Here is a 22702-nt window from a genome sequence, read left to right on the forward strand (position 1 = left end):
TCCAAACTTACTAGGCTGAGATGTGTAGATTTTGGCAGTTGCCGACATGTTATTTACACTGGGCCAATTTCTAGGCTAGACTGCATCATATTTCTTTTTGGGGACTATGTCAACTTCCAGCTTCCACCTTGTAGAGTGACAACAACAAGAAACATAAAACAATACAAAACAGATTTACAAGAACAAGAATAACAAGAATTGCAGAAACCACAATTTCTATGTGGAAAAACCTTTTCTCTCATTTTCTCTCTTTTTATAAATAAATAAATTAAAAATTATATGACTTTCTATTTTTCTGTTTATACAGTTTTGTGGTTGTGTGCATGGGAATCAAGACAAAAGAAGAAACAAAAGAGGCACATAATACACGCATTTTAGGCCCAACTAACAACGCCACGCAGAAGCAGCTAAGATAGCTCGATCTTGCCACCCCAGGAGCAAACAGCCACGATCTTCAGTCAACCTATACCCATCACAAGAGTACAAACCTAACAACAGTTTTGACTGAGTCACTGCGTTTTGACTCAGTGCCACCTCTTTGAACCCTTTCCCTTTCATCAACTTTCTCCACTTCTCCAACCTTTCATGTCTCTCTACCCTTTCTGATCCTTCACAGGCTACTATATTTCTTATCTCTGGCGCAAATATATAATGTTCAACCTTCACTCTTTCAGGCGAGTTGGCCGGAAATGTTGCGTGCAATGAGTCGAATATAGCTGAATAGTAATGCAGTGCTTCGAGGAATCTTCCCAAGAAGTAGGGTCCGTTATGACTTGCTTCTTGCTCAACTAGGGTTACGATATTTGGGGCTTGCTCTCTAATCATTCCTAGTAAATTTCCTAGATAATTACCAGAAACTCGGTGGAGGCGATTCACAGAGTTAACAGCGAGTGCTTCTCCAACCCGTCGTTGTAACATATGCGATTTAAGATCTTCGAGTCTTTCACCTACTGGATGAAACTCGAATCGCACATGAAGAGAGTGTGCTAGTTCTGTAAGACACCGACCTGTTTCCTTAACAAATTCAGGTGGTGACCCAACACCGGTTATACGAAGAAATGGAGCTCCACCCTTACGAGCGGCAAGAGCTTGGATGAAAGCCGGCCATTGATAACCCTGGAGTATGTCCAAGTCAATGATATGAACTCGTTCTTCGCATTCGAAAGCTTCAATAATGGCTTGGTTGGCAGTGAAATGGGCAAACTTGATGTAAGGGCAGGCTTGGTAGAGCGTTTGATAGATTTTGAGAATCTCAAAGGAGTTTGGAGGGAATGCTGTGTAGGGTTTAGGAGTACAAGTAGTAGGAGTGAGGGTTACAGCCGAGAGTCTTGTGGTGAGCGCCTCAGTGAAGTACGAGGCAACACGTTGCATGGAGTCACCAAGTGGAGTAACCACTTGGCCGAGGTGGTGGATATATCTTTTAGCTAACATGTAATCCTCTTTGGCCACTGCTTCAGCACAAGCCAGAAGGAGGTGCACCAGCTGAAGACCACTGTCTTGCTCCTATACATGGATATGGGATACCATATTAGGGCAAGAAAACTTGGAACTTTATACATGGAGGGACCTATATTAAATTTCTTATCTTTGATGAGATCATAGTTTTAGGGTGGATCCCTTCCGTTAGATATAGATAAAGAGTTTTACCTGCAAAGACCTAGATGGAAGGGACCCTGGCACTGGCGCCATTAAACCATGCTCAACATTGTTATGTAGTTGTTGTTGTTGAGAGTTTTGCAGTAGTTGCTGTTGCAGTTGCATTTGCTGGAGTTGGTGTTGCTGCCTTTCGAAAGAACTAAACTGATCATACAGATTCACTTCCTGCTGGTTATTCATTTGCAAGTTACCAACTTGCTCATGATCATTCAATGACCCACCGAGAAACCTAGAATTATGATCATCAGTCTGCAAAGGCAAGGTTTCTAGTATTGTTCCAAGTGTTGTTGGCATCTGATGATGTTGAGAATGATGATCGAAAGTCTCACCTGCAGATAAATACTGTTGATTGTGGCGATGAACTTGGTCAATAAGCTCTTCTAAGCCTTCCATTGCTGGAAGTTCTAAACTCTCTGGAAGCAGATAGTGATTATTATTGCTACTACTACTATTATTGTGATTATTGTTATAACTCTTTGTATGTGTATTGCTGTTGTAAACCCTTTGAAGTGGGCTCATGGAGGATTTTCCCTTCTGTTGTATGGTTGTTGTTGTGTAAGGAGGAGAGCTACTGCATCCATCAGAAAGTATATTTTGCATTTCGAGTCTTTGTAAATAATCATAGTTGATTTCATTGTTAGAACCACAACTCTGTGGCGGTATGATGATTCTCCTTGGTGAAGAAATCATGTACTCTGGTGTTCTTAAAGGTGAAGACATCATGAAATCAGAAATAGAATCTATTTGCTCAAAATTATTAAACAAACTTTCCCATATGTTATTTTCCTCCGACGGGTGCACGTCTTCTCCCGCGACATCGCCGTCGTCCTCGAACCTTAGTGCTTGGAAATCCAAGCTTGAGAGGCTCGCTGTACTGTTTTTCTCCAGTTTCGAGACTGCCCCCGGGACTTGATCGGGTTCCTGAATAGAAGCAGTGGAAGAAGTTGGTTGTCGGTTAGTTGGACATGGAGAGTTCTCACTCTTAACAGTACCAATGCCCTCACATAGAGAATTTAACATTTTTTTTTTGTTTTTTATACAAAGACTAAACTGAGAAGAAGCTTTGGATCAACCTGTGATGGTTTTCCTTACAAAAAGATTGTAGATGATATTATCAATGACTTGAACTATTTTTCTTATGTTACAAAAAAGTTGTAATCGTGCTCTGAGAAAGCTAGGTTGTGTGTTAGGATTTCTTCTTATTGGGATTTAAGGTTTTGTCATTATATGATGCTTCATATTGTCTTTGGAGGGGAAGAGAATTTAGAGAGAAGGACAATTCTAACTCTATGTTATTTGGAGGGTTTTGAATGAGGATTCCATTATTCCATATATACTTTTACATCATCTAACTTTTACTAAATTACATGATCTTATTAGCTGTGAATTATGAGGTTTTGGGTTTTTCATGAGCATCACTTATTTTTTCACGTTGATCCGTGTCTGATGTGCCGTACTTGCATGGCCAAGGACCCATGTAGAGTGTAGAGTCTTATGTCTCTTGGGCAAATCGAAATGATCATCAATTATCTCAAGGTTAACCCTAGCTTCTTATACAGACGTGACGTTTTTACCAATTTGTAGCTTTGGATTAGTTATTTGAGATAGTTTAGTCTTTACAAGAGAGTTGCAAGGCAATAATATGTCCAAACAACCTGCTAGACTGCTAGTTGCTTACTCGGAAGCTTAGGTGGAATTACCGCATGCACCAAGTGATGTCACGTCGACATAACTGGTTTCTATCTTTCCTTTGTCTCCTGAAAAGGCTAGGTTGCATAATTAGCATCGATACCTTATGGGATTTTAGGGTTCTGTCATTTTAATTTTGTGATGCTTATATTGTCTTTGGAGAGATGGAGAGAGGGTTTTGGATTAGAATTTTTCTTACCTATGTATCATCGCCTTTTGATTGTAGATTGCGAGGTTTTTGGTTTGTCATGTGCAACTTCCTGGATATTTCTCATGTTGCGTGATACAAGAGGAGATAGACCAGCATTACTGTTTGACATGTTAAAGGTTTAGCCACCCCTTATTGGAAAGGTCAACAAACATTTTGTAGCTTCGTTGGAATGGCTATTTTAGGAACGATTTTTTGGGACCATGGTTTTCTTTGGAGGACCATGATTTTATTCTGGGTAAAGACATTAGAAATAAATCTAGGTCACCTCTTATCTAGATATTTATATTAATACCTAAATTACCCCCTGATTAATTTTGGGTGATGATTAGTTAGTGAGTGATAGTTAGTGTAATGATTAGTGAGATGATTAAGTTAAAGATAATTAGTGAGATTAAAAAATCAGATAGTTTTTTTTTTAAAGAAGTAGAATTATTGAGAGAGTAAAGTTAGAGAAGATGAAGAAGGAAAACATGACAAACGATGGATTTTACCAACCACAACCGGAGGAAGGGTATTTGGGTACCCAGGTATGCTTCAAATTTAGATAATGTTGGTTGAATTTCTCCAAACTTTCAAAAAAAAAATGAATTTTTTTATGTAGATTTGGGCCAGTTCGGTTACTATATGTCAAGAACATGTAACCGAACACACCTGAAAGTGTAGTTCGGTTACGTTTTCCAAACAAGCAGGTTACCGAACTCGCTCGTTAATGGAGGTTTTGGTCGTACAGTGTAATGTTCGGTTACCTAGGATAAAATGGTAGGTAACCGAACTTTGAACTTAACAATTTATTTGGGTACATCTTGTGTGTTCGGTTAGTTCGCAAACTTCAACGCAACCAAGTTCCCAACCGAACTGCAGGTTAAAAGTAACCTAGTGTTAGAAGTTCGGTTGGTTCGCAAACTTCAACATATTTTGCGAATCAACCGAACTGGGCTTATATATGCATATATGCAATTAGGAAAACGTTCGGTTACTACGAAATTTATTTCTTGGCGAATTAGGTAGAGTTCGGTTACGAAGTTTCAAAGGTAGAGTTCGGTTACAAAGAAAACTTAACATTTTTGCGAACGAACCGAACTTGTGGACTTCTCATTATTTTCGTAAACTAAAGTTCGGTGATATCCTTATTTTGCGAAGGAACCGAACTTATGGACTTGTGTTGTTCTAATACAAGGAGTTCGGTTAAAAGTATTTTTTTTGCGAATCAACCGAACTCTGAGTTCGGTTAAGAAAAAATTAATTCTTGATAACCGAACTTTTCTCTGAAAAAAAAACCCTCCATTAAACCTCTCTACAACTTCCATTTTCAACTCATTTTAATGATTACTTCTCCTTTATTCAACCAAAAATGAATGACAAGTAATGGATTTGTGAGAATATCTTTGTTAATGTTTTAAATTAAGCTATATATATATATATATATATATATAGTGGTTGGTGGTGGTGGTAATCGGTGGTTGGTGGTGGTGATAATCGGCGGTGGTAATCGTCGATGGTGGGAGGAGGTGGTGGTTATATATATAAGTGGTTATTGGATTGGTTTTAAATTAAATTAGGTTAAGGGCAGGTTAGTCATTTCAATGTTTTAGGACATCCTTTATAATTATAGGGAAGGTGGCCTAATAAAACCATGATCCCTCAAAAAAACCATGGTTCCTAAAAAATCGTTCTAGTTTAGATGGTCTCTGTGATTATAGTAAGAGACAAACTAGTAGGTTGGGCCCACTTTCCGTGGACCGGCGCAGAAAGGATATTTCCACTTTTGACATTCTGATTACAGGTTAAATATAGAGATAAATCGAGTGATTGCATAATACAAGTCTCTCTATTGAACAAGCAATTACAGGAAAAGGATTTCAAGCAATTACAGGAAAAGGATTTATAATCAAGTGCGTAATAATGTTGATCAAGATATATAGTGTTCTTTTTGTAAAGGTGGCGTTTTAGATCAGAAATCTACCAATTATCCTTTTCAGACCATTATTTTTAACTTCCAAAGCGGATTTATACAATTACACGATCGTGAGTAGGAGTAATCTTAAGTCGAAAGTTGACTGCATCATATGTAATAAGGCTAAGTCCTATGGGCTAGATTGAGCTGCTAAATTAGCAGAAAAGTGTTGCAGTTAAAAAAAAAAGAACGCGCGATTGGGGGATATTAAAACTAATTGGGGGATATAGCTACATGACAAAAACTGGATCCAAATATCAAATCTGGGTCATCCCTTATGTAATTATTTTTTTAATTCCTAATCTAGCCCTCACTAATCAGGTTTAGTGGTTAATAATAATTAGTAAAATCTTAAGTATTTGGGGGATAGATTAGTGTGTATTTTTATTTGAATTTGTGTGAGTGAGGTGAGAGTAGAAGGAGGGAAAAATATTTTTGAGTTGAAATTTTTTTTGTGACAATGAAAGATGATTGTGAAGAGAGAATTGTTGCTGCTGAATCTTTAGCTCAACTACAACAAGAAGCATATCTTCAATCTTCGGTTAATGATAACAACTCACAATTGGACTTATATGATGACTCAACATATAAGGACCATCCGCAACAAGACCCCAAAAAAGGTTTGAAGGGCGGTGATCTTCCGGAAAATCCGAAACTATGAATTAATTCTTAATCTATTCGGTTTCTTCCTCAACATCTGCTTCTATCTTCGCTTGTTTTACACGTTCGATTATCTCTTTAGTTTCTTTGCGACATTTTTCTTGTATTGCTTCCTCTTCTTCTACTCTTTTCCTTCTAAGTATCTCTTCTTCCATTGCGGCAAGTGACTTGGTGGTTTTCTCCTTCCTTTTAAGTTTTTCTAGTATCATGGGAATTGAGTTGGTGGTGGATGATGATTGATTCCCTATCGGAGTGGATAATTTTTTTCATATAAAAATTCTCTGAAATCGGTAGTTGGTGATTGATTTGACATCATAGAAATGTGTTGGAGCTCACATATTTTTTTTATGAGGTATCAACTGCAATAGGTGTATCCATTCCTTTAAATAGATGAGGACACAACGACTCTTTTCTACTTTATCATACAGGTATTGTCAGTATCTTAGATCCCACGCCGGAAATGGTCTTTACTAGTTTATGGTTTAAAAAAATAGCCGTTATGCATTGAATGTTCCATTTCGGCAGTGTACGAAAGTATATAATACCCCCCTATTCCTTTGGAAAAATATACACAAAGCACCCACCAAATAAAAAAAATTCTTCTCTCAAGAAAGCAAGCACCAAAAAATAGATCAATCTAGCACCGTTAAAGCTTCACAACCGATGGGAGATTCATCATCAAGCTCTAACTGCAAAGTAAGTAGATTCAACATTATTAACTATATATGGACAATTAAAATATTATCTACTATGACGTATCACTAATATAATATTCTCTTATAGAGTCATCATTGCAGCTGTCAAATTTGCAAGTCACCTTCTCATCTAGCAATGGAATGTCCTTTTATTTATTCAAAGTGTAGAAGTTGTGATGGGACAGGCCGGTTTTGGATTGCAGAAACTGATGATGCTGAAAATGGAAGAATGTTTCTAAGGTGTTTGAATTACCCAAAGTGCGATGAGTTTCAATGGTTTGACAAAGCTGTTGCACTAGCACAATCAAGAGAAAACCACAAGGGCCATGCAAGCCTATTGATGGGTGTGATGGGTGTAACTGCAATATTTTGAAGCAAATTTTCAAAGACAAGGTTGATCCACAATAGCTTCAACGAGGGAATGAAGGAGTACACAAGATTCCTCTCCCAATCAGAAGCTTTACACTCTCTCTGAACAACCTATCAAAGAGGCAGTTCAATCCTGGTCGAACGTGAATTGCTCTATCTGTCGAAGGAACGAAGGAGAGACATGTTCACAGCACTGAACACATCATGTCAAGAAGTCCATTCCGAAAATACTTCTTGAGCCTCCATCCACGGACCAATAGGTGTACGACTGGGACTGCTTACCACAGTCAATCTTAGAAGAAACGAATTGGGAAGAACGTTGATCGATGCTGACACCTCCATCAACAACATGCCACTGAAAACCATCGAATCCACATGCATCACTCGACAAGAAGATACTCATGCTCCATCTCAATCAGAGACCTTGAAGGAGCGCTCGGAAATACTTATGGCTACATCATTCTCAAAGTGAACATAAGTTCAACCTGGACAGAAACCAAGTTTCACATAATCAGGAAGATCCAGGATATGACACGTCCTTCAGAAGAGCGTGGATCCACGCTGAAAAGATGGGTACTTACAAAGCGCCTTTGGTTACATATCTCTCCAACAAAGAAAGTTTTGATCCAGAAGATTTGACGGACATTCCATCATCAGAGCACTTGGAGGAATTTTGAACTTTGACGAGATCGAAGCAAGAACCTGCAAACGATGCATATACATTCATCAAGAGGTTCCACACTCAGGCAAGTCTCATTCCTCCCGTGTCTACGTCATTTATTTCCTCACATGCTATGTAGCATGAGGACTTAATTCTGCTAGCAACTCTGCAAGACGTTATGAATGGTAACTTCACCGCATTAGTATTTTACCAAGTGGTTGAATCTAACATTTCTCTGAATCGATCACTGAGACATTCATTGCTGAGATGATGTCCAAACATGGAAAAGAACACTTTGGGAGTTTCTACATAGCCTTGCAGGAGCGTCCATGTGTGCCACAAAATTAGAAAGCTCTGACTTCTGCACAAGTGTTGAATCCCACCGCTGCAATGAAAGGAATGTTGAATCAACAGAAGAAAGTCGGGGCCCAGACGATCAAACCTAAGACATGCTCAAGGGGTATGACGCTTCAACACTCAATCATCTAAGAAGCCTTCAAAATTGTACTCCCAATCAAAGAGTACACCTCCGATAATGGCGCATCTGGCTTCAACACAAATATCTGATTCAACACCAGCACGACACTACATTCGATAAGTCTTCATTATCCCATTATAAGACTTCTGAAGCAGATGCAACATCATTCACACATGAATGTTACCAACTCCTTCAACATACACTGGGCAACCTGAGGTGATTCCGTGAAACTTCATCGACGGGACTTCTCTACATCACAAAATCCTACATGACTGAGGAACTTGTTCCCTTCACCGATCTAGAACGGAGATTTCTGCTGCTATCTTCCACAACAACGTGGATTCACTTACAAAGCCGCTTCACGATACAGTCATGCTTTCAAGAGCACTCAGGTTGAACTCCCAGTATACCGGATTCTCAACTCACTAACTAGTTCGTGAACGTAAAAGGCTCACTGGATGAAGGAACACAAATTATATCTATAATCATAGTTCTAGCCTTTTCGGTCTTTAGAGAAACTTCAACCATGGTATCAACATCAACAATAATATCTAGAGGAACACCATCCATGATCTTAGCATCGACAAGGATATCTGGAGCATAATAATTCATGGTCTCAGCACCAACAACAGTCTCAGGAGCAACATCCTCATGACAAGGCTCCATCAACTAACCATTCTCTGAAGTATTGCTCGAGGAAACGGACTTCTCGAAGCACTAATGATTCATATCAAGGCGTGTAGACATGAAATATGCTCACATGAAAGTCTTTATGAAGATTGCACGATGGGCGGGCACAACACCAAAGTCTTCTACAAGATGTTCTCATCACCTCTACAAATGAGATACAACATACTTCAGCAAATGGGTTTACAAAAACGTACCAACGAGCGAGGAATGAGACGATACTTCCTCAACAACATATGTTCGTCTATGTCTCTTATACAACCTACCAAAAGGGAGCATCAATCGGACGTACCAGCTGAAAGATATGGCCTTTACCGTCAGGGATACGAAATCTGAAATTTTTTTACGGGATTAAAAATTACAAATGTGCACGCTTCGTTGGATGACCTCTACAACTCCAAATAGAGTGATTCTTGTCTCATGTGATAACTCAGTCTCTTAGCTTCAAAACTTGGGGTCAAGCATCAAATTTCGACGTCGTATGAGGTTCTACATCTTCCAAAGCATACAATATGCAAGAAGCAATTCTTAGACGGTATTCATGACTTCCACAGTCGATCGGTGTCCATCAGGTCTTTCCACTAAGTACTTCATCAAGGTACCTCCAACTTCGACCATCTAGGTCTTTACATCAATTTTTCTACCTGGGTCCTCTATCTAGGTCTCACCAGAAGAAGGGAAAACGAAAGGGAGAGACTTAACAAAATACTGGGGACTGACGGTCCACTTGTCAAGACGATCGATTTCACAATCCAAAACCGATCAAGAAATCAAGACCAGAATAAAACCTCACATCTCTCAGAAGTCCAAGGTTCAAGATATCATGGAAAGAAAACTAAAGTCACCAATATAAGATTTCTGCTTTTCTTCATCCATCTTCTTCAATACGGCATCACTGGTGGTGAAAGAAGTGTCACCTTCCACCGCTTTCCTTATAGCATCAATCTTTTGACGAAGCCACTTCAGATTGAAGACAAGTTCTTCAGCTTTCTTCAAGTTGTACTCCCAATCAAAGAGTACATCCCGGGTGACAGTATTTCCAGTTGTGATGCGGATATCATTTATAACACGCAATATGGCTTCTACTTGCCTCGTCAAGAAATAACTATGCTCCGGATCCTTGGTAACGACGATGTGCCCATACATCTTCCACGGTTTCTCGTACAAGCCTGCATATCCAAGGGGAACACTGGATTCGCCAACTAGTTCATGATACGGGAGTGAAGCATCGAACGGAGGATCAAAAGCAACTCCTTCACTTGGATATTCATGCACCACTATACGGTTCTCAATTACTGGAACAGCCTCCAGGCAACAGTTTCTTCAGTATTCTCTACTGGTGTTTCGGTTTCTTCTATCACTGAAGCAGCAACAATCTGAGTTTCCAAGACTTAAATGACAACCTTCTCATGGAATTGAAGTGAAGAGATGGTTGTCTCTTCATCAATAACTCCAGGGAAGTTTGAGTTATCCTTATTGGTTTCAATATCCTCAACTTCGGTATTTGGCACCTAATACGAAGATTACATGAGGATTAGAGTCATTTAAGCTTGAAACAAATGAGATCATAAAATACATCATACAAGAAATCCAACATTATCGAGATTAATCATTATACACTCAAGGCACGAGCAAATAGCATGAAAGTCATGAAAATACGTTTTACGGTAACCTCGTCTGAAGAAACTGTACTCTGCCCTGTACTAAAAGACGAACGGGGAGCAATCTACGAGGAATCTGAAGATGGATTATATACCATTCTCTTCGTATGGATGTCCTCTACAACTTCTCAAAATTTGATGACAATCCGATGAACGAGCAAAGAGATGTGGTTAAAACATGGAGCAACATGCCATCTGAAAAAGTTCTGAAGGTCTCCTGGAAGTTCACTATTTCGCCTTTTTCAGGCCCTAAAAATGCTCAAACTTCAAATAGATTCCTTCGTAAAGCTTGGAAATTTCCTGGGCTTGAAGATACATATGCAAACCGCGAAAATCCGACTTCGGACGAAGATTCTACAGCGTTTCTAGTAAAATCTGAAGTCTGAAATTTTCCGGTGACGTATTTCGGCAAAGTTATCCATAAATTCACATGGATTTTCATTCATTCATTCATGAATCAGCGATATCATACTTCTTTGAAGAAATTACAGGATATATACTTACTAAGGGAGTCTCTAAATCATTTGAAGGCTCGACAATGCCAGAATCTCCGTTGACATCACCGTTATCTCCATTCGGTTAGGGATTTCGGGAATTCTCCATATTCCCATCTCCCAAAGAAGAGTGCGCTTCATCAACATGATTCTTATATACAATGATTTCTTCCTGGATTCATCAACAAAAATTATTATTATTTCATTCAAGGAGATGCCGCGATCACCTGCACGAAAGAGATATTTACATCGACTTCTTCATCAGTACTGGATTCCTGAATTGTTCGCCTGGAAACAAGTTGAAGACCGTCAATCGATGGAGAAAAGGTCTGAAAAGAAATAACAAAACCTTGGTCTCGTGATCCTAATTGTACGGGAAGGAAAAAGTCATGACACAAGGAGCGCAAACAACTCACCAAAGAAACGGCTGGGGACTGCACGTCATTTGCTAACATCCTGTAGTCCTTACTTCTGGGTGCTCCGCCCGAAGACTTTCTTCCATTTCTGAGGAGTCTACATTGATCTGAAACCTCACTACATGATCATCATGTGGTATAGTTGATGAAATAACCAGGAGTACAACTCAGTATGAAGGATCTCTCACCATCACTCAGAGGTCCCAGAAGTACCATTTCTTGAAGTTACACCCGCGGAGATGTCATCCCTGGAAACATCGTCTTTGAAAGTGTCATCATGGGAGTCAGTCATTCTTGCAAAAGTGGCTGTGACAGATGCATAACATTCAGCGCATCATTTATACAAAGCGCAGGATTCAGCAAAACAACGAATCATGGAATAAAGATGCTCACATCAGCGTCTGCAAAAATGGTAACTTTCAACTCTTACCTGTTTACGATTCCACTAACAGTACATGAGTTAATAATTCAAATCTTGCTCGTTCCTTCAAACCTGTTAAGACGAGCAAAATTCTGACATGATTTTCACAAAACCTTGAACAACCCACGTAAATATTACAATATGAACATTCACTGGTTTCTCAAAATCTGGACAGATGTCCATTCTACGATTGTGAAAACTCACATATAGACATTCTTTCACCATGTATGGTTGTCTACTTTCAACAATTGTTCAAAGTCAAAACATTGATTTTACAAAATATATTTTAACGTGAAACTCACGTAAATTTGAAAAATATATCTATATATTTTTGCTCCCTCGCACGAGCATTTGTCTTTGAAGCGAGAGTATATTTTAAAAGATTTACGAAAGCTCGAAGATAAAAATTTTCATGAAGGCTCATAAACAAAATTTTATTACTAACAGACGCACGTCTATCAAAGAAAAAAAAACTTTTCTCTCGTACGAGCATCCACCTTTGAAACGAGAGTTTATTCCACTTTGTAAAATCTCACATATTTAAAATATAAAATTCTGGTTTTCGTGAAAGCTCATAGACGAATTTTATATCATTAGACTCATGTCTATTTTGTTTGTTCCTTAAACTAACGAGCGAACGAGCGTCTATTCGTAAAACAACGATTTGTTTTCATGGTCCCGTCCCGCGAATCCTGACCAACCACGGACTCGTCGTCCAAACCAGCGGTTCAACACCAATTTATGCTCATCAAACGACACTCCAATCATGACATTGAAGCCTTCATCAAGTCATGGTTTGCTCATGCTCTCTAAATCCGATAACGTCTCAACTTACGACTAAGTTCAATTACTGGTACTGTTATTTATGGCCGGAAAATCACCATTTAATGCTGACTGAGAAACACAGCTTTCCTCAATAAGCAGGGGACTTAATGTAGATGGTGGATTTTCGACAAGGGCTAAAATCGTAAACTCATAATTATACGAAGCTCTGATCCAACAATCAGACGTGAGTATCGAGACATGGGTCTCTCAGAGTACATGTAGATATGTAGTCTCACGACTGGACAACGACATATCTCATGAATACGGAATACTTTCAGTGATTATTTCTATATAGTATCACGAGATGGACGGCTCCTAGACAACTTTCTCTGCTAGTATAGAGTGATAACGTCTTCAGGAACAAACAACGAGTTTACTCTGACTATATAAAGGATATGACTTACCGACAAACTCATATCGGGATAATTAATGCTCCTAGACAGCTTGCTCTGCTAGTATAAAGCCACAAAGTTAATTATTCCTAATTACAATTGCTCATATTCCATGGTAGAATCCACGACTGGTCCCATGGAATGGCAATAACAATTGCTCCTATTCCATGGTCGAATCCACGACTGGTCCCATGGAATGGAAATAACAATTGCTCTTATTCCATGGTCGAATCCACGACTGGTCCCATGGAATGGCAATAACAATTGCTCCTATTCCATGGTCGAATCTGCAACTGGTCCCATGGAATGGCAATAAACAATTGTTTTGATTCTATGATCGAATCCACGGATTGATCTCATAGAATAACAATAACTATATTAACTCATTACTCCGATTTCATGATCGAATCCACAACTAGTCTCATAAATGGTAATAGATAAATCTTAATTACTCTGATTCTATGGTCGAATCTACGATCCCATGGAATGGTAATGCTCACTTTATTATTATGAATTCGTAGTCGAATCCTCAGCTGATCCTATGAATTAATAATAAACATCTTATTACTCAGTTTTGTGAATTATTCTCCACTGAATTCCGCAATTGATAATAAATAATCAACAACCGGGCGTCTGAGCTACCTCTAAGTAAGCCCCGATTCAAATGGTGAAAGTGTATTCAACGACGATACACTAACAGTCACCGCACGAACGAGTATTTCAAAATACAACGAAACGATGAACTTATGCAAAATAGGGAAGAAAATAATAAATAATTAAAAATATTGACCAAGGTGATGGGAACACGGACACACGACCTACCGACCGTGCCGTGATCAATTCCACGCCAGTTTTATATTTTTAATACATTTTTATTATTTTCCGTGATTTGATGAAAATTCTCTCATCTGATCAAATTTCCTTCGTCTCGAGGAAACTCCTCGGTTTCATGGTACTTCCATAAATCCATAAAAAATAATATAAAATTAAGGAAAGGAGTGTGGGGCATGACCATTGGCCAACCGGCCATGCCTTGGTCCCAGACGGCCCCACACCTCACGGTTCCTTATTATTTTATTATTATTATTATTATTATTATTATTATTTCTCTAATTTCATGAAAAACTCCTTGATTTCATGGTATTTTTTGCACAAATCATCATATAATAATAAAATAAAATTATAAAAACTTGTGGGACCGGGCCACTAGCCGGCCGGCGATGTCCTAGCCGGTCCCACACGCCCTTTGCTTTATTATTTTATTATTATTTATCCTATTTTTTCTTGAATTCATCAAATTCCTTGATTTTATGGTATTTCTCTCAAATTAGGAAAAATTCCCTCAAATCATCAAAAATACCTAAAAAATATTAAAAAATTATGAAAAAATCGTGGGACCGGGCCACTAGCCGGCCGGCCATGCCTCAATGGTCCAACATTCCCGTGTTTTTATTATTTTAATATTTTGCTTCCATGAACTCATGAAAACTCCTTCAATTCATGGAAACTCCCTAAATTCATCAAATTTCTCAAAATTCATGAATTTTTCATAAAATCATCAAAATATTATAAAATTAAGGAAAAGGCACCACGGGACCGTAGTCACGACCGGCCGACCATGCCTTGACCATGGCGGTCCCACGCCTCCTCATTCCTTATTTTATAATTATTTTTCATCATCTCATGGTGTTTTCCTCAGTTTCGTCGAAACCCTAATTTTGACATATTTTCTCGAATGAATGCTCAATTGCACGCCAGAAAATATCAAAATTCTCAGGACTGAGACGCGGACGCTTTGGGGACACGAGCACGCTATCTTGACCGACCAAGATTGGCTCTTTGGCTCACGGAAGCCGGTCTCATCAATTTTCACAGTTTTGACCTAATTTGCACAATTGCTCGTATTAGGTCCAAAACTCTTCCAAACACTTTGGATTTTCATGAAGTGATCATCAGGCGGTCACGTGACTACCCAGGGCCGGTTTCATGACCCATGGTCGGTCCCTCACCCCGTTATAATTAATTAGGTTTTCTCACCTAAGGCTCAGACGAGCATTTTCGAATAAATGATTAAACCAGCATTTGATCATTCTTTCACGAACAAATCATCAACTCTTCAGGAGTTCTTTGTATTTGCTCACGTGAACATATGGACACTACATGGTTGATCCACGGTCCCATGTAGTCGCTCCCTCCTTCGTCCCATGGTTAAAATTCTGATGAACCATGAATTGATCATCAATTGATCAAATTAGGGTTTCTGAATCCAAGGATCATCATTCCAGATTCCAACCTTAATAATTTTACGACGACCTCATGGTCATTAATCTTATTAATTATGCTCGGTTCAACAACCAGTACTTTAATTAATATTTTGGTCATGCTGCCAATAATCCATCAGATGAACAACACATGCTCAGACGATCAAATATTCAACAATTCATCACATGAGCAACACTTTGTCGGATGATAAATATTTGCTCAAACCAAGGAATATTGGTTCAACAATCAATATTCAACGATCCATCGAATGACCAATACTTGCTCACTTCATCGTAAGAACTATACCTCTGTCTCATGACATGTTCAATTCATGAGTTTCAGAACATCATGTTCAACTCAGCAACTACATGGAATCATCGTCTTATCAAACCACGAAGTCATCAATTGACTAACAAACCACGAGACGTCAATCGTGTCAATGGGGGATATCACTTAGGTTTTTGGTCTGGAGGTCTACGACACGTGTGTTCAAATACACGATGGAATGTGAACAAGTCGTGCAATCAGTCGAAGGAATTCACGAGGTAGTGGGTGGAAAATCGACCAAGTCTCCACATGTTGAGCAACTGGTTTCAAACACGATCTCCACTTCCCCACTCCTTGATTCCATCAACTGTCACACTTCATGGGATCATGGTGTCTAAAAATTCCAGCAATATAAATAAGTCTCTGAATCATGATTGAATCATCAGCATCAACAGTATCATCAATCTCACGTCTCATCGACAACACGAGATCATCAACTTATCAATTGAGCAACTACTCTCAATTGAGCAATTTCAATCACTCAGAGCTTATCGTATTCAGAATTCACACACCCGAAATCTTTGATTACCATTGATTCCACACATTTCTCAGCTTCCCTCCTACAGATCAACCCATCCTCTCTTGTGACCAAATTTACTCTAGAACGGTGATTGTCTTGATTTAGGCCGGAGTACTACAGATTGATCTCTCGAATCTAAAGCACCCCCTTTGCAGCGGTGCATCTGTGTGAGGTTTAACATTTCGCTCGGTTCGAGGAGTCTCCTCCGTACGGTCGTCTCCTCAATTCCTTAAAAATCAGCAAATCGTTTTTCCCCATCTACAGCTAATTAAAATTATTAAACTAACTAATCAATATTAATTACTGAATTAGACTAATCGTTTTGTAAATCAAAACTTGATTTTCTTGGATTTTGAAGAAGGGAAAAGGGTGATTTTGGTGAAATTTTTTGGAAAAACTTTGAAGAAAATGATGAAACATTTCATCACAATAATCGGGAAAACCTTATAATCAACACTCAATAACATTTTATCGATTCAAATCCATTAAAAATCAGAGAAAAATCTGAGTTTTTTACCTGTTACGGCTGGGAAATTATGTCAAACCAGCCATAAGTAGGTAATTACGGCTGGAAACTGAGGAACTCCCAGCCGTGAATACGAATAACAGATGGGAAGTGAAGAACTTCTGGTCGTTATTTTGCCCAGAATCACCTGAGTCTGTATTACGTCTGCGTTAACATGTTCGGAAGGCAATTTACCGTCCGTAAATGAATATATAGTTGAGAATTTTTTGAGTTTCAACATGAATACATACTACGATTGAAAAGCAGTAATACTTTCATTAATTAGACCAAAATAAAACCCATGGCATACTTAATATATCCCCATTAAAAAATTGATTTCAATAACATCTCTTTTGATGTATCAAGAAGTCTTTGATGATGGCGAACTGAGCTTCGAAGTTGAAGTTATAACCTTTCCATTTTCTCAAATCCTTCTTATCTTGACCTAAGACTTCTTCTTCGGTCTCACCTCTAAGTCGATGTTGCTTGCACATACGAAATAAAGCCATATATTTTTCCACTTTTTTGTGTATGTCTGAAAATCGAAAATAAAATTCAACTCCATCGCGGTTATTAGTGTTACTTGTTCCACTACAAAAAAATTTCAAAAATCTTACTCCAATACGATTAACTTGGTAAACCACCTTTCCTTCGTTCTTCTCCCCTCTTTGGATAACGTAGAACAAATTTTTTGCAAAGAGATAAGTCTTCATCCAAAGTAAAGTTGGGTTAACCTTTGAGTACATTGCATTGAGTTTGTAGGGGTTTTGGTGGAGATTATTGATTTAGAATGTGTGATTTTGATTTGGAATGGTGGTTATATGGAGGTGGAGTTATTTCAAGTTTAACTAAGTGGTTGAACATCTGGAACCTTCTGTAGATCAGTATCTATTTTTTCAAAATTCAAAAAACTAGCCGATATGATGTGGTATAAAAGGAAATTATAGGTGTTTACGGCTAGGAAATTAATAGGTCGACCAAGATGTAGTTAAGTATAAACTTGCAGGTTTTGTGGCGTGTCAGATTTACGGCTAGTAATTAATGTTAGAGTTGTTACTTTATGTCATAATTATGGTTTGGAGTTCTAGCCGTAACTAGGAGTCAATTTCTTTATGGGTTATCAGCGTAATATAAGGCCAGGTATTTCCCAACCGTAAACAAATTACGGATGTTTTTTCTAACCGTTCTTAGGTTATGGCCAGGAAATCGAAATATCGACCAAGCCAGTTTTGTGGTGTATCAGATTTACGCCTAGGTCAGACCATAAACCAGAGTTGTTGCTTTATGTCAGAATTACGGTTTGGAGTCCTAATCGCGACGCAGAAACACGGTCTAGATATCTAGCCATAACTAAGATTCAATTTCTATTTGGTTATCAGAATAATATACGGCTAGGTTTTTCCTAGCCGTAAATCCATTACGATTGGTTTTACTAACCGCTTGTAGGGTAACGGTCGGGAGTTTCTAACCAAAAACATGTGCGAGTTTTTTTGACAACAATTATATGCATTTACGGCTAGGTTATTTGAAGTATCGACCTAGCCGAAAGTGCTCAAATATTTCAATAATGTTGATTTTTCATCATTGTTCTTAGATTAGACAAATGGAAAGACTAACATTCATTTGTACATGCAAAGTTATAAAAATTCATTCGTCCAAATCCATAACCAAACAACGAAAATATTAAATAGACAAAGTCTATGAAGTAAAATACTAAAAAGCCACTACATCTCCATTAGTCATTCACTGGATTCCTCGTCCGAATCCGAGCGCAAAACCTCATCCAAATCGTCGTCCTCTTTCTGCTCTTCCACAACCTCTTCCACGACTCTAGCTTTTTTACTTCTTCCACTTCCACCTTGAATTATTTTTTTTTACCTCTAGCACGACCATCTTTTTCACCTCTACAACGCCCATCTTTTTCACCTTTTTTACCTCCACCTTGACCACCTTTTCCTTGCTTTGATTGAACATGCTCACCGGAGGGAGTATCCGAGTCGTCGCTAGAAGAAGGAGACATAGCCCTCTTACTTCTCCTTGGTAGGTCCTATTCATAATCATATAGACCTCCTTTGTCAGGGATTATTATGTCTTTAACTCGATTCCGGAGTAATCTTTGTTCAGGGACCGTTAAATTCTCACCCGAATTAATGATATGGGTCATGACCTCGACCACCCAATTAACTCATTCCACCTATTTTTTCTTATCAAATACGCAAACTGTAATTATTCATAGATATTTAAAAAAACAACATATACAAACATAATTAGTAGTATACGTACCATCATCTCCCTCCAATCACTTTCATCATCCCTTGATTTCCTTGATTTCGAACTCTCTTCCTTCTTGAAGTGTTTCCTTGCTTCCAGTTCCAAATTTTACACATAAGAATGAGACCACTCTTGATACCATTCCATGAAATTCTCATCCACATCGAAGGTGCCATGAGAAGCTTCAAGACCTCTTCTGTTCATTTAGTTTACTTATTCGGAACGAGCATTCCAATCATCGATCGACGATGCTGGTTCGTAGGTCAATCTGACATCTTTGTCCTTAAACTGGGAGTTGGCTACTCTCAGTTCAAAACAAGAGTCTTCAGGTACTATTTTCTGAACAATATCAATTTGACGGAACGTTCTACGAGGATCTAAAATGAAGGACCCAGTTGAATGAAACAAATGCCCTATGTAGGTCGCCACATTAGAAAATACTCTATCACCAACTTCATCTTATCCATCCTCATAAAGTTTCAAATACGAATCAAAAAACATCATCGATTGTCAAAGAATCCAACATTTTCCTCATGTCGACCATTTTCATCTCTTTAGCCTTGTGTTGGGTCCCTCGAAAGGGGTATGTTCCTCCTGTAGGTTTCTCTTCTTATCCCGAGAAGGCCCCAAACATTTAAAATGGTCGTAAGCCCATGACTACGGGAAAAAATAAATTATAAATAGGATATTACGCACAAAATATAGAAGTAAAAAAATAATTTGTTATATGGAAACAAAAAGATACCTGGATAAGAGCAACACATGTTGTAATTTGTGTTACGTTCCACCTACAATCTTTGCAAAGATTGTACATCACACTAGCAAGGAGGGCGGTTCCCCGCGAGTACCTAGGTACCTCGTTTGTTTCCGGATCGAGACTGAGAGTTTTCAACCACTGCAAATAACATGCATTTACCTTATTTCTTGAGAAATCGGGAAAAAAGACGGTGCCAAGAGAGTGAAACAAGTAAGCTATAGATGTATGTCTAGCTCTTGATCCGACCATCACCACCTGTCCACTAGTAGTCTTGGGGACATAATCCTCAGACTTCTCCCTTAGACGAACCATGTTAATTTTCCTTGTCATAATAACTGTTTCAGGACGTTCACCCGGTACACTGAATGGCCTTTTAGCTCTATGCAAGGCTCCGCCACCTATATCAAACTCTTTTTCCGCTTCAAGTTTGTCCCACCCAAAAAAATCTTTCACCAAGACAAAAATATTCAAAAGGAATAGAATTGCTAAAACTCTCGAACACATCTTTTCCTTCCAAAACCAGACCGGTTATTTGCTTTGCATCACCTGGAGTCATAGTCATCTCGCCGAACGGGAGTAAAAAAATCATGGTTTCAGGCCATAATCTTTCTCTAAACCCACAAATAGTCACAGCATCATAGGTTTTCTGCAAAGCCTCGATTCAAGACCATAACCCCGAAGCTTTTACCAAGGCTACCACATCTAGATGCTCTCTATCCAACGGCCAAAAACTTTCCTTGTTGGTGCTTTAACTTAGGTAGGGCTGTCAATGGATGTTAACGTAACGGATATTGTCTCTTCCGCTGCCGCTGCCATTAAAAATTAGCGGATATCCGTTATCCGTTAAGTTCCGGCGGAAATAGGAAAATCAAAAACGTTGCCGTTACGTTGGATTTACCGGATAACGGATATTTATCCGTTACCATCCGGTACAAATAGAAAATAGGCTAAAAACACATATTAGCTATTAAATCCAACAAAACAGGTTCTAAATCCATGCCACACACACACAAAAACAGACATACAAATATTCAGATGTTCTAGGCTTCTAGCAAAAGAAAAATCATATTTTTTGAAAAGAAAAAGACATCTCCATGACTCCATCTCTATTTTCGACGATACACAAACACAACACAAGTGAAAAATTTTACACGTGCAATACGCACGTTAGCGGATAACAGAACTAAACCTAACGGAAATGCACGGTTCCACTACCGTTACGTTAAGAAGGAATTATCCGTTAACTTATCGGTATCGGATATCCGTTTACCGCTATGTCGGACGGTAGCGGTAACGGCTAACGGATTACCGGTATCAGCTAACGAAAAATCGGTATCCATTGACAGGCCTAAACTTAGGGACCGCTTTATCGGGAAACTACAAAGAATATAAAATTTTGGTTGTTACAATTAAAAATCCATAATAAAATGAAAATAACATATATTAAATTTGATTTTTTACCTTCGCGGCAGATATCCTAGCAGTCCATGATGACTGGTAACCAAACAAGATAGATCTATCTTTTGGCTCACCCCAAGGTCGCACATTCTTCTTGAGAGGTAAAAACTGCATAACATCAATGATTTGTCTTGCCCAGTCTTTTGGTGGATACTTCTCCTTCTTCTCCCCCTCCATCACGCCTTTACCCTTATTAATAGCAGCACCAACAACACTTGTTTCGGCCAAGTTTTCTTCTACAATCTCTAAATTTGATTGTTCAACAACCACATTTGTACTTCCTCCATCAGTGGTAACTCCACCTTAATTTCCTCCATCAGTGGCAACTCCACCTTCATTTCCTACATCAGTGGAAACTCCACCTTCATTTCCTCCACATTTCACTTCCTCCACCCACGAGAACTCCACTTGCATTCCTTGCATTTGCACCCAATGGTTTTTCCTGACGAGGTTGCGGTGTCGGGACATTACAAGGTGTTATTTCTTGTGTTATTTTCTTCCTCCTTTCATTTCCTCTGTTCAAAGACAAATAAGACCAAAAAAAAAAGAAAATAAGTAAATACGGTGGGGAAATCTAGACATAACCAAGCCGTGACAAAAAACACGTCCAGGAAATATTTACAGTCCCAGATGCAACGACATTTACGGATGGGTTATTTACTAATCGACCAAGACGTAACACCAATAATGGCTAGGAAACAAAATTTCCGTCTTGGTTACTCAAATTACGGATAGGAAAATCCGAGCCATAGACACTACCGCTGGATCAATGCGTACCTTATTGCAGTGATATCAAGAGTCTCGGCGACTGGTTCATCTCCTTCACTTGTTGTTGATCTTCAATTTCATCTTCGTTTGATGAAGTTGATTTCTCTGATTCAGGAGGAGGTGGATTCGATGACGATTTCCCTGGTTTTTCCTTTGTCTTCATGATTTTATACAATGAATTCAATCGACGATGATTTTTTTTTTATCGACGACTAATCGTTTTATAGAACAGAAGAAGAAAAGAAATAAAGAAGAGGTAGAGGAGAGGAGAGGAGAAGAAGGGAGACGACGGTTATTTATTTATTTATTATTTTCAGTTTTTTTCCTTTGTTTTTAATAACATTAATTATTTAATAGTAGGGTTGCCAACGGGTACCCGATTATCCGGAACCAAACCGGACCCTGGTGTATCGGGTCCGGTTCCGGGTCCTAAGATTGGACCCATTAAAAAATCACTACCCGACGGGTAGACCCGTTAGGAACCGATAAGTTTTCGGGTCCTAACGGGTATTACCCGCCGGGTATCGGGTACCCGAATATTCATCTTTTGCTTGTTAATTTTACC

At 38.7% G+C, this 22702-nt stretch overlaps 1 protein-coding gene across 1 annotated transcript; it reads right to left on the bottom strand.

Moving 5' to 3' along the window:
- Positions 1–343: 343 nt before the first annotated feature.
- LOC113278955 (DELLA protein RGL3-like) lies at positions 344–2676 on the bottom strand. The gene is made up of 2 exons (XM_026527673.1): positions 1648–2676; positions 344–1503 (listed from the first exon to the last, which is right to left on the bottom strand). Exons 1-2 carry the CDS (start codon positions 2674–2676, stop codon positions 385–387), a joined length of 2148 nt encoding a protein of 715 aa, XP_026383458.1. The 3' UTR covers positions 344–384.
- Between the last annotated feature and the right edge of the window lie 20026 nt (positions 2677–22702).

The sequence above is a fragment of the Papaver somniferum genome, chromosome 5, assembly GCF_003573695.1.
Source record: "Papaver somniferum cultivar HN1 chromosome 5, ASM357369v1, whole genome shotgun sequence".
Classification (NCBI taxonomy): Eukaryota; Viridiplantae; Streptophyta; class Magnoliopsida; order Ranunculales; family Papaveraceae; genus Papaver; species Papaver somniferum.

Bases quoted from the DNA above. Each gene is read 5' to 3' on its own strand.
- LOC113278955 (XM_026527673.1), bottom strand. From the start codon at position 2,676: ATGTTAAATTCTCTATGTGAGGGCATTGGTACTGTTAAGAGTGAGAAC. The intron at 1,504-1,647 runs GTAAAACTCTTT...ATCCATGTATAG, and splicing joins TTCCATCTAGGTCTTTGCAG to GAGCAAGACAGTGGTCTTCA.